The 12,542-nt window shown below is 44.3% G+C and overlaps 1 protein-coding gene across 1 annotated transcript in view; it reads right to left on the bottom strand.

Annotated features, from left to right (window-relative positions):
* Nucleotides 1-12,542, bottom strand: part of LOC131282273 (protein spire) — a 126,366-nt gene that overhangs the window by 53,083 nt on the left and 60,741 nt on the right. The window contains exons 3-4 of the mRNA XM_058311687.1: nucleotides 12,136-12,253; nucleotides 5,002-5,177 (exon numbers count right to left, since the gene is read on the bottom strand). Of these exons, the coding sequence (XP_058167670.1) occupies nucleotides 5,002-5,177; nucleotides 12,136-12,253 (294 nt within the window). The remainder of the gene's footprint in view (nucleotides 1-5,001; nucleotides 5,178-12,135; nucleotides 12,254-12,542) is intronic.

Below are 12,542 nucleotides of genomic sequence, written 5' to 3'. Positions count from 1 at the left end.
TTTCCCTTCAGCGTGCGGTTCTTGACTGGCCCATCGTTACGAATGGACGCACCGCCGTTCACGTCATGCACCAAGGAGTGGTACCGGACACTACTGCACGAGCAGCAGTGGTTGTAATTAATACACTTTCAAAAACCACCCTCCGACCGACCTCAACTGGCCTGATTCGCATTTATTGCAACTACTGCGATAGATACACCAGACACCAGAATAGCCGACCCTGTGTAAATATACGCTCCTTGAGATGGTAAGATGTTAGGTTTGTTTAATTGTTCACCACTTTGTGGTTATTAGTTGAGTGTATTACCTTTACAATCATGACTTTACTAGTTCTAAATCTTCATTTTGTGTTACGTTATTCCTAAAATGTTTTTAAATAAATCGTTACAGAGTTCTTCATTTGCAAACATCAGGAATACATATGAATGCTAATCAATTATCTAATCTTAACACTCATAAATATGTACTATGCATTAAGTGGTGCACTGTTCTAAAATAGAATATATAGATAAAAGTAATGATCAGAATACAAAAAGAAGGACAGTTTTCTTGAACAACCATTCAGGTTTTACCCCGTTTGTGATGTAACTAGGTCGGAATAAAATAGTGCAAGACACATACAGCGATACAGCTCGTTAAGAATTTGTCCAAACAAAGTGTGTAGTTCGTAACATGTTCCATCTTGAGCAGAAACCGTTAGTTCTTTCACACATTTATCAAGCCACAGATAATCGGAGAACGGAGCACATTCTGGAGCATTGGTAACATATTTCTTCGAGCAAATAAAGCAACTTGCTTGTGACACTTGCATTAAGAAGGGCACCGCGAAGTTAGCATTGGGAACATCTAAATCAACACCCAGGGGAGCCAGGGTAAAACTACAACTGCAAACAACCGTCTCTTCACGCATGGTTGCGGATCGGAATTCGGGAACAGGGGGGGTCGGTTGTCGGTAACAATTGTATCCCACCAGAAGGGGTTGTTCCATTCTTCTGCCGCTCAAGCAGCTGGCGAAAGATCCGGAACAGGGATCCAACGTTCGCTGGCCGTACAACGCGAGTTCCTGGTACAGAGCTAGATCGCCCACCCCGAGCTCCTAAGAAGAACCGGCCGGCTTCGCTTAAGGTGTCACTGCGGTGTCATAATAAACAATGCGTACCCATACGGTAATTTACCGGTGCTCGGAAGCCAAACATAGTCACAGAAACGGGAAAGAGTACTGAGCTGTGTGCAAAATTCTTCGTCATCCAGAGGACGCCCCCAAAAGGCGCTGAGATGTTGCTTGAGACAAACGAACAAAAGCCGACGCCTTCGGAGCACAAGATCAAATGCAACGGCGGGACCACCTTCGCACTGTAACTCGACTTTTGGAGGGCCATTTAAAGGCCCACTGGCGTTGATATAAATGACTAAGTTTGTGTCATTTCTTTTTTGTCCGATCCGTGCCTGGTTCAAGGCCACACCAACGTCGGAAGTGATCATCCGTTTTTGGCTGACGTAATATGGCTAAAGCGTCTCGACGGAAGTGAAATAGAGCTTCCAAACACAATAGTGCATCCGGAGATGTTATTTCGCCCAATACTAAAGAAGTAGAAACAGTAGGTGTACATCTTATTGCTCTCGGCAGCCACTATCCGGCATCTGCTGTGCCATCCGAACAGAAGAACACAATTTTGCGGAATTTTCACTTTCACTTTTTCCAAGCCCGACCAGGCCAGCCGAGTGGAACGCGAAAAAAGAAGTCGGTTGATTTGATTTCATTGTTGTCCGACGGACGGAAGGATCAAGGCGCCTGCAACCAAAGCCGCCGGCTTTCCGACAAGTCGGCAGCTCATTATCGCGGGTTTTTGGGTTCCGTTTTCGGCTGTTTCCGCACAGCATCTCGCGCAAAAGGCGGTGGAAACGGTTCATTATGTGTTCGTTATGCTCGCCGGTAATAGTGAGCTGGGAGAAAGAAAGAATGAAAAGAATGTTCCACCACTCAACCACCACTCTTTCGCTGTAAACCATCAGCATGGGCGCCTTTCTTCTTCATGTAACACCCTCTCGTAGCGATTCGATTGTTTGCATGCGTATTGCATAAAATACTTGCCCACCGTAGCGCTCTATACTGCTCATTAGCATAAAGGCATAATCTGTGCAAGGATTGTACACCATCCAAGGGCCATCAAAAGAAGGGGGGTCGAAAACGAAGAAAGAGATACGTGGAAGGGCAACCCCATCGCATCGCCTTTTCCAACGGACTGAAGCTTGAACTTGAGGTACTCCTTTCGGATAGACATGTGAAACAGCTTAATCGTAGCTGAAGCAACACTACCAAATGGTGGCAGATGGGCACGAGATCAAAAGACACATGGAAGGAGTAGGAAACCAAGCATGGTGTTGCTCATGGACAAGTCGTACGGCCTTCTACTTCCTTTGAAGCATTTCGTTTTCATTCAACCTAAACCTATACAGTCGCAGGAGTTGTACAATACTTTTCCACTCATTAACTCCCATATTCCTCGGCTGGGGAGCTTCGGTTTGCGTAGCCCAAACAATGTGATGCGATACTGAAGTAAGATATTATCACCAAAATCATTAAGTGCGCTGTGTGTGCTGTCTTGCTCAAGGTAAATGTCATTAGAAATCATGTTGACTAAATCCCAACGCGAATTGGGGCCTTACTTGGCATTGCGTAAGAGATGAGGATGATGAGTAGACCGAATATTTTGGGAAGGAGTGTCAAGGATTTGGATGTTTAGAGTACTAATATTTACTATGTATGTAAGAAATGTTGGACAACTTTGGTTTTCACGTAAAGAACGATTTCAATTGATCGGCATATGTTCAAGCATGGGAACATAGCAGAAGATCATCATCTCAAAATGCATTTGCGACAGGAACTACAACTTAAGGGAAGCTATTTATTACGTACACTTGTTTCTTATTACATTCACCACCAATGATTACAGAGAGTAAAAAAAAGTACCTAGAGTTCCTCATGAGTTTCCCACCTTTTACCCGGTGGCAGAAATTTGTTGCTGGAGCACAAACTAAACTTCTTCTACACTCCCCGTACGGCCTCCTTACTTTACGCCCGGAAACCATTCACTTTTCCACCTTCTCCTTCTTCTGCCTGCCCAAGCAGCTGCCCCAAACGTGAGGAGAAAAAGTGTGTTTAGAAGTGAAAACTTTGTCCACCGCGAGAGGAAGATCCCGTCACGCTTAAGACAAACGAAGGCGCAACCTTCGAGCAGCAGAAAACCAATTAGCTGTCTCGGAATGTGGCTGTCGAAAAGAAGGACTCGACCCTCCGCACCCTCTTCACTCTACTCCGATTTCTCCACCCCTCACCATGCGGAGCTGAGAAAATGGAGTGACTTCGTGGAGTGACGAAAAAAAGGTAACCGTACACGGACGTTAAACGGCTGAGAAACGGATTTTAATCACTTCCGCGGCAACTTTACCACTTTGACGAATGAAGTTCACACACCAAAAAAAAAGCCACCCTACTCTTCAAAACATGTACACACGCGCGGGATCGAACGAAAAAACTGTTTTCCACGCTACGGGTTTTTCCTGATCGATACTGCTTCTAATGTTTTTGCGTTTTCTTTCTCCCTGCACCGCGCTGTCAATTGGCGATCGTAAAATCATCGCTTCGGAACCGTGCTCATCGTTAGGAGTGCACAAGTCGTTCGCTTCGCTTTTCTGGAAGTTAATGAGAGAACTTTTACGTCAACCCCGGAGGATAGAAACAAGCGGGCCCGTTTCTAGCCAACGGGTGATTCCAATCGGGATTTTCATTGGAAAAAGTGAACGGTTTTCACAGGTCATAAATTTCTACTTGCTATCGTAGAGTCTCGTGCGAGGTTTAACTGCAGGCAAGTGGAAAATATAATCGGTGTGCGGAGGGAGAATTTTTCACAGTTTGAAAATAAACAAGCGGAATCTTTCCTTGCGGAACCAATAATACCATGTACAAAGGCAATCACTCAGTTTTCCAAAAAGCACAACACATCGACAAAACCTAGTCAACGTAAACCAAAAATAAATAATCAGATAAAAGTTCACCAGTTTCTAAAGCATAAGTTCAATACACTTTAGACCGATACGTGATCCGGTCTCGTGATCGATAATGATGGAGCACTTTTAGTTCTTGATCTCTCCCGCTTTCTTCCTGACGTTACCTTAAAGTTTACTCCACCAAAGACAGCCTATAAGATGTAAGATTCTACGGAAAATGAAACTAGATTGAGCATCCATCTAACCGTTGCCCATGTCTTTATTCGTGGGACAATGATAGACATGATCGTCTTACATCCCAGAGGAAGCTGACTAAACATGCCTACAGTTTCATAGATCAGATTAGGACAAGACATTGGAAAGAAGTGGAACGCGAAATACAAACAACGCAAGCCGGCAGCTTTTGACTCGGGGCGTTGGGAGCTAGGACTTTCGCATGGCAGAAGATATTGAAGCGTAGGTACATTATACACGTAATTAATCGTACATTCCGACACGTTTATGGTAGCAAGGAGGTCGAACAAGGAGAGATACATTTTAAAACTCCAACGGAAGAGAAGGAAAGCGTTTTTCCTTTCTAACCAAATGTGCGCTTCCGTGGACATGACCATGAGACTTACAATGCTTTCACCTGGCCATGTATCTGGCTCCTCGGATGCGCGACCAATTTTCATACAATTTAGAGCGCTCCTTTTGTGTCCACCCTGATCCGAACGCACGTTCCATTCTACGGCACGAAGGGCGTCCCAAACGCCCTCCCCGTCGTCGATAACAAAAGCTGGAGTCCCGAAAAGTCCCAGCGAAAGGCATTCACGTCGTTCAATCAACGGAAAGCGCGGAGTTGGAAAGCAAGTAAAGCATCATGCACAATTCCATCTTTCCTTTTCGGGAGGAGCGATCGCGCTCTCCCGCTTTTAAGAAGTCACTGAGAAGATGGCGATGGTGATGATGATGATGTTGCTGAAGATGAAATTGATGGAGCAGAAGACTTACCTCTAGCACGTGATCCAGTTCTTTGGTTTCGAGATGCTTTCGTTCGCCGCCGCAACCGTTCGCGGACACGCTTACCACATCCAGCGACGTCCGTAAGCCACAGTCGTCGCCGTCCACCGTCGCCAGGTCTTCCTCGGCTTCCTCCGAGTCACGCTCGATGCCTTCGTCATCGTTGTCTGCGGAAGGGAGCAAAAGAACGAGAAATGTAGAAGATAAAAAACAACGTCCGTCAGCATTGGAGGGAGACTTTGCTTCTTTAACTTTGGGTACATGATTCCGATCACCTGAAGAAGTCGTGCGTTGATAAACTGGATGAACAAATCGTGCAACAGAACTTGAACAAAAGCATCGAGATCTATTGTGAACAGATGAATTGGTCTAACAGTTATACGATCGATCATACTCCATTCTTATGCACTAACTAGAGATAACGCATGTGAACACGTGAGCTTACTTTCTTTGGCTCCGAGCTCTAATTTCTTTTTTCGAAAGTAATCGATTGTGAAGATTGTGTTTGTCCAACCGTTCATGATTAATCGTTGTTTAGATAAGATGTTTTCGGTTCTAACGTAAGAAAATCCAAAACCTTGAGTGTGGAAAGTCATTCTCATAAATTTTTTCTAAAATTTTTAAAGAGTTTATGTTAGCTAAACTTGCAAGTATTCTACAGTTTTAGAATTCTAGCTAAACTCGCAAGTATTTACCAAAGAACTGAAGCTGAATTCTATTCTGCACTATTTTATCGATCATGAACCTTTTTTTTAAATTTATCCAAAGAAAATAATTGTCACACAAAGAAAAACACCAGCTTTCCCCGCACCACAAGGAAAATTTTGAAATAAATCGTTGTTTGCTAACGATTGCATTTATTGTTATCGCCATCTAACGATCGCTTATGTCGCGTTTATTGGCTGAAAGGGATCGAATTTATTATCCGGTACGTTTTCATTGCCATTTCTTCGCTTTTCGCTTTTTCCTTCTCCAGATAAATAATAGAACCTGACACCGAGAAAACTGCTCACCCGCAGGTTTTATGTTGTCTTTCCATCTTGCCCGATGCGCTAAACCACTCCCTGCCTCCGGTACTAGTTGCAGATAGAAAACCTGCCGCCAACTCCCTTGGCGTTGGATTTCTTTTTGCACAAAAATAAACTCACACACACACACACACACACAAGCAGACGGAGAAAGAGGAAACCGTTTTTCACCGCGTGTCGGAGGGCGATAATGTTAATAAATGATCCCATATTTTGTGTCATGAAGCGCATGCTGCCCGCTATACGACGCCGATATTATACGCTGCCTATCGCCAGTGACCGTTGGTCGTTGATTTGAAAATGGGCAGATAACGACGACGGGCGCGTAACATTCCTTAGTCTTGGGGGTCTTTCCTGCTTCATCCGAGCACTTGCGGGGGTGCGGGTGAGCATCGCAGAGGGGATTAGAAATTGCTACGAAAAATTTCTTGATGGCCATGAGTGTGTTCCGAAGGAGCTGATGATTTTTTGTTTCGTTTTCTTCATTTCAAACTCTATCGCAGCACATAACTGCGCAGTTTCGGCGGAGTCCAATTGGTCTAATGGAAGCTGGGGGGGCATCGGGGGTATGAGCTAACAGCACTAATGCATTATTTATGTTACAACCCCGCACAGCTGGAGGACCAACGCCGTACGGAGCAGCGCGTGCGTTTCGGACGATCGAAAACCAAAACCAAAGCCAAGCAAAGCAGGAGGCGTGTGGTTTAAAAAAAAAGAGTCGGTAACCGCCACCCCTCAGCCAAAGAAACTCACCTTCAACTAACGAGGGACAAATGTACACACTATCGCCCAGCAGCATTAATAAGCGAGCATTATATTTAATCAACAACAGAAATATTTTTCTTCTCGCGTTTCAATAGACAAAGGGTCGAGTATTTTAACAACCCTCAAGAAGCTAGAACACGCCGTATAATGTTATTCAACCTGTCCTGGCATTTTTCCCTCCTAAAGTGTTCCACGAAGTGTTTATTTACCTCACCCTAATCGACTGGAAGCGCAACCATCAGCTGGACCAAAGGTACACTTGAGTGCATTTCAAATCAAGTTTACATAAATGCCAGAGCAACATTGCATGAACATAAAAGAATTTCAAAACACCCATTTGGGCGATTCTGGATGAATAGAACCCATTGAATACATAAATAAGAACGTTTCAGAACGCGAAACACCAAATAGGGAGAATAAAAATGGGGAAAGATAAAGGGCTATCTAAAATCTAACGGATGCTGAAGATCGTATCTAATGGATAATTTTCACTCAGCTAGGGCATTTAAGATATGATATCGCCTACAAAGTTACGCTATCTGGTAATTGAAAGAAATTTCTATTATGGATTTCAAAAATAACATTTGCGGCCGTCTCTCTTTTGAAACATAACAAAATCTTAAATTTGATAACTATTTTGAATAACAAACGATAGCTGCAAGAAAACAATGTTTTCACGATCAATAGTATGAAACATCTAATAACATAACATAAAAATCATTACATTGGTTTATTTGACGGGAATTACGTTTAATAGGTGCCAGGCAATCATGACACACAATATCTATCAATTACTAGGCTGAATTTAATAATGATTGCCACAATAAACCCCTCCCTGGAAAACAGAAACACCGGCACCGCCCGTTGCATCGTGTTAAGGTGTTGCCTGCTGCCCGGTTTTATAGCCAACCATTAAATGATCAATCAATCGCCCTCCCACGCCAAGGCGAGCTAGTGGTGGCGAGAAGAAACGAGACGAGTCCTGGGTTGACAGTATGAAGCAAGACACTTGGGAGATGGAAACCACATCTTGCGACACACGAGCGACCGAGAGACCGATTATCATTCGGTGCACGACACGTTCTTGTCTTGTTCAGCAGAACCTGCCAAAAACTATAAATCATAGGTGTGATACACACAAACACTCGATCGTTTGGCGCTTGGTACGGATCACTCTCCCCATCTCTCTCTCTCCCTGCTCACTGCCGCTCTATCTTTATTTTAATCCAACAACTTTTCATTTCATGTTCTACCGACACCCGCAAGCATGGCGAACATTTAGCAAAGCGAAATGTGTGGTGGTGTTGTGCAATGTATGCAAATTGTCGTCAAAGCCACGCTCCAAATTCCAGTGAATCATTCTTGGGTCCGCCAGGCGCGAGCGCACCGAAGTGCGCCATGGAAACAAACTGCCATTGAGGCCGCTTGAGCGAAGTGTATGACACGTTCTCCTTCGGTTGGCGAGTTCACTAACCCTTGGGAAAACTCGTACCGATGGGAGACGGGCCAGGGCGCTAGGCACGCGAAAAACAGTTCGCCTTGCACATGCACCTAGTTGTGTCTCTTATTTTCCATTCCAGTTTCAGCAACGACTCATTCATAAAACGGCATCTGAAGCGAACGAATGTGGGGTGGCTAGCGAAGGAAAAACTACCCCAGCGGGAGGGCGCTTTCAGCGGGTACAGTTTTCTTTCACTCGCGAACACATCCCACCTCGACCACTGTTGCAGTCACCACCGCTGGGCTGGAGACTTCAACGCTGCTTTGTGAGACGAACGTTCAGGGCTTTACTTGCAAGCTTCGTTTTCCAGTAGAACTCTTTGTGGGCCAAACCCGTTTCACCCTTCTCGATTGTGTGTTCTAGCGTACGTCACGCAAAATGCTACAAAATTGGCAAAACTGCATCGGCCGCACTTTTCTTCGCTGGGCCACCGAACAGCGACAACCAAGAGGGAAAATACTCGCACGCTTTTCCTCGCAACTCCGCCAACTCCACTGGTGTTTTTACGGCGGGTGGTAGTGTGCAACCTGCAAAGTTTCGTGCAGACGCAGCGATGGGCTTGCCCCAGCAAACGTTGGACGGCTGCAGGCGGCCACGGGCGCGAAGCAATGGCATATTTATTTCTCGGTCAGTCAGTCAGTCAGCTTGATGTATTTATTATTGTTACCCTTTTACATCGCGTTTTCTTTTTTTTTTTATCCCTCGGTTCTGTTCTAAAGCAACACTGTTGAAATCCGTACTGCACCTCAAGACGGTGTTTTTTGCGTGCAAACGACATGCAATAACTTGCATTCGTGCACGGTAACCATATATATGGATGTATTTTTTGCCGATTTCTCATCACACCTTTTTATTTAATATTATTCTGGCCTTGAGGATGCAAATTCGCCATCATAAAAAAAATTAGGCAGAATAATTTAAATCAAAAAAACACGTAAAAATATGGTGTTTATAGAAGCACCTCCAAAAGGTTATCACAAAATATCAGTATCAGAAAGTCAAAATTCTTTACCTGCCGCACTGTAGCCATAAAATGTTTAAGTTATATGTTGGCTACGTACACGTCAGGTAAAAAACATCATTATCCAAATAAGGTACCGACGGTATAAGGAAACACGACGTCTGAAATATCGATCTCACCCTGAGGGTTCCATTATCACATGAAGGTTAGGTCAATTTATTTCCTTTTCGTTTGCCAGCTCTGCATTCGAAAGGCCACACATTTATTATGCGCTTCGAAAGTGTGAAATTATTCCAACTTAAATCGACCCTATAGTTAAGCCGGTAGATAAGCGGCCCAATCCCGCCATGAGCACTTGACCGCGCCCCAACAAACAAAAATAAGGAAAGAAGGAAGAAAAAGTCAATTGAACAGTGGTCCAGTGCCCCAAAAGATCGTGACCATCGATGGAATTCCTTCCTCGTGAGTACGTGCTGTTGTACGCTAACGATGGCTATATTATCGAATCCGCAGAGAACAGGTTTATTGGAGCCGATTGAAAGGCCTACCGTTTGTCGAGCGACATATTGAAGCTGTGAGTCAAATGTGACGCTCACGTCAAATGGCGGAACGGCGGTAAAGTTCTTTCAAATTAAATTCCGGCCCAGAGCGCAGAAGTCTGAATCGAGAAGCTAATTTCTTCTCCATATGTTCCCCCGGTTCAGCATCAAGGATACTCAGATTTGGTTCTCTTTTGCTAAAATATATACTTTTCATTACTAAACATTGTATCATGCCACCACTTGAAGGCCAACGGGTTGCTATTAGTATGTCTGTTCCTATCTCAATTTCGATACGCCCCGTAAGGGGTAAACTACTTTTTTCGGTGTTGTTTCCAGGGTGTTTTATTCGGCTCGCGGTACAACATAGTTATATTACCGACAGCCTGATAGCTTTGGACATGGGAATGACGGTAGATTGGGAGTTTACTCGAGTGCCTTAGGCCAAACACCGTTGCAAGGCAGGGAACTGTGAGTTGGATCACTTTAGAAGTTAAGAAATATTTTTTAAACGTTCAGAAGCTCTGAATTTTGGTGTGTCTTCAATAAAACTATTTTAAACTATTTTATTCTGAATGTTTTGAAAGCTGCTAGCATAAAAGAAAATGTTAAGAAAATAACCTAGACGAAGTTCTTTGAATGCGATAAACAACTACTTGGGAGCACCGACCTTAAACACGAATGTTGGCGGAAATTTTCACTAGCCATGAAAATTTCATACCGTCCTTCACGAAGGTAACGTTTCTCCAGTTTGTGTTGGCAATGAAATTCACGACCGAGCCATCGTCGTGGGAGGTAACCACCGATCTTCTTTTATGCAGTAAGACAAACAACACTTATGTTAATTATGGAAAATCTTCACGACACCTTTGCCAGCGTCAAAACATTGAAACACGTCGAACGGTCGTTTTCGTTTCTTTTTACAAAAAAGAAAATGCCATCGTGTGGGGGCCCTGTTGCTACAAAATGCTTAATCGGTGCAGGCCTTCAATTGAAAGCGTGAAAATGCTCACGATTGTCGCACGCACCCCGGGAGACGCTGAATTCATTAAGCAAGTGTATGTTCCCGCTAGCTAGGAAAAGGTAATTAAAACCCGAAAGAATGAATTTGAAACAAAACTTTCGCTCCACGGTTCACCAATTCACTGTCGTCGGAAATTGAAAATGGGCTGTGAATATGGTGTATGTGAAACCCTTGTTTTTTACCGACCAAAACCCCTGCGAGAGCAAAGATTAGACCGAATGCGTGCACGACGACAAAGCTGAGCACGCCACACGCACCCGTAAGCTGTCACCGAGTGTGAAGGACAATCTGGTGGTTATCTATGGGCTGCGGAAAATATGTATCATACATTCACCGACACCTCCACAAATGTGCGGAATGGTCCGAAAAAGAAAAAATGAAAATCGCGTGCCACTTGAGCGAAGCCACCCACCCCGGGTCGGCCTAGCCCGATTCGCACATCCGATGACGCGCGTTTCGGAACGCTGAACAACGCGGAGGGACATCAACAGTAATGTGTGCAGCTCTTGCGTCGACCAATACACGGGGCTGAAGTTTTCCCACGATTTTCGCACGCAAAAGCAATGGAAACAAAAGAGGAAAAGCGATCACGAAGAAGCACGGCGCGTACGACAAAGAAATCACGCAAGCAAGACACTAACGCACGGTAAGCGACGAACCCAACCCAACCTCCGGAACGGGCGGAAAGAAAACATCCGCGAAGAATCTCATTCTTGGCTGTACCGTAATTATTTTCCTCATGTTGATCATTAAGTAAGGTAAGTATGTGTTACTCTGCCGTTACAGTTTCCTTTCGTTCGTCGTCCCAAGCGGCCCTTCCTTCTGAAGGTTGTGCGAAGCTCTAGAGAAAAGATCCCTCCGGGCGTTATTGCTGACCTCCACCAACGACTCACGACTAAGTTGAACATATGAAATTGGATTTTAAAATACCGTATGCTGAACCAGTCGTACAACATATTACCAAGAACTTCAATTCCAAATTTCGGGTAGAATAACAATATCATAGCATATTGATAAACCTTACTGAAGATTTCTATAAAACAATCCAAAGAGCGGTTCCATGTCGAGTCGCATATGAATATTCTCAACTCCTGAGTATAAAACATACTCATCCCTCTGTTATGACCCATGACTTATCCCTTAGTTTTGACTCATAGTCTTCTTCAGGGGACTCGATGATCTTGACCTACCAAACATCTAGAAAGCATCTCACACTCATCCTGTCGATCGGCAGCCTTCAAACTATCACGGCACATCCATTAACTGAACGCACAAACAAACTCACAGTGCGACATACTCTAGCTTACCTTCGGACGTCATGAAGTCGATCAGCTCCTCCAGCTCGTGCGAAATGTGGCAGTCTTCGGTCGATGACAGGTTGAAGTCTAGGGCCTTGAACACGACGACACCCAGTTTGAGCAGTATCTGGAAGTAGATCGAAAGGAGAGTTGGTAAATTAGTGAAAAGAGCAAAAGCCACGATAGAAAAACAAACTCTTCGGTGGGTCAGTGGGTAAAAACTGTGTCGGTTAAACGTTTAACTGATTATAAGGAAGAACCAACTAGCTCTCCGGACTTGGGAGAGCACAGACATTACTGCAAAGCGGAGAAAGCGTTTCGGCAAGCTCAAGGAAAGTGTTAAGCATTGCCTAGTATGTTCCATTCTGTTTTTTACCAACTATATCACTACCTTTTTGCGTTTCCTTCGTGCCCGA

The sequence above is a fragment of the Anopheles ziemanni genome, chromosome 2 (assembly GCF_943734765.1).
Source record: "Anopheles ziemanni chromosome 2, idAnoZiCoDA_A2_x.2, whole genome shotgun sequence".
NCBI classification, from domain to species: Eukaryota; Metazoa; Arthropoda; class Insecta; order Diptera; family Culicidae; genus Anopheles; species Anopheles ziemanni.
The sequence above is the reverse complement of the archived record's forward strand: the minus strand, read 5'-3'. Positions and strand labels throughout refer to the sequence as shown.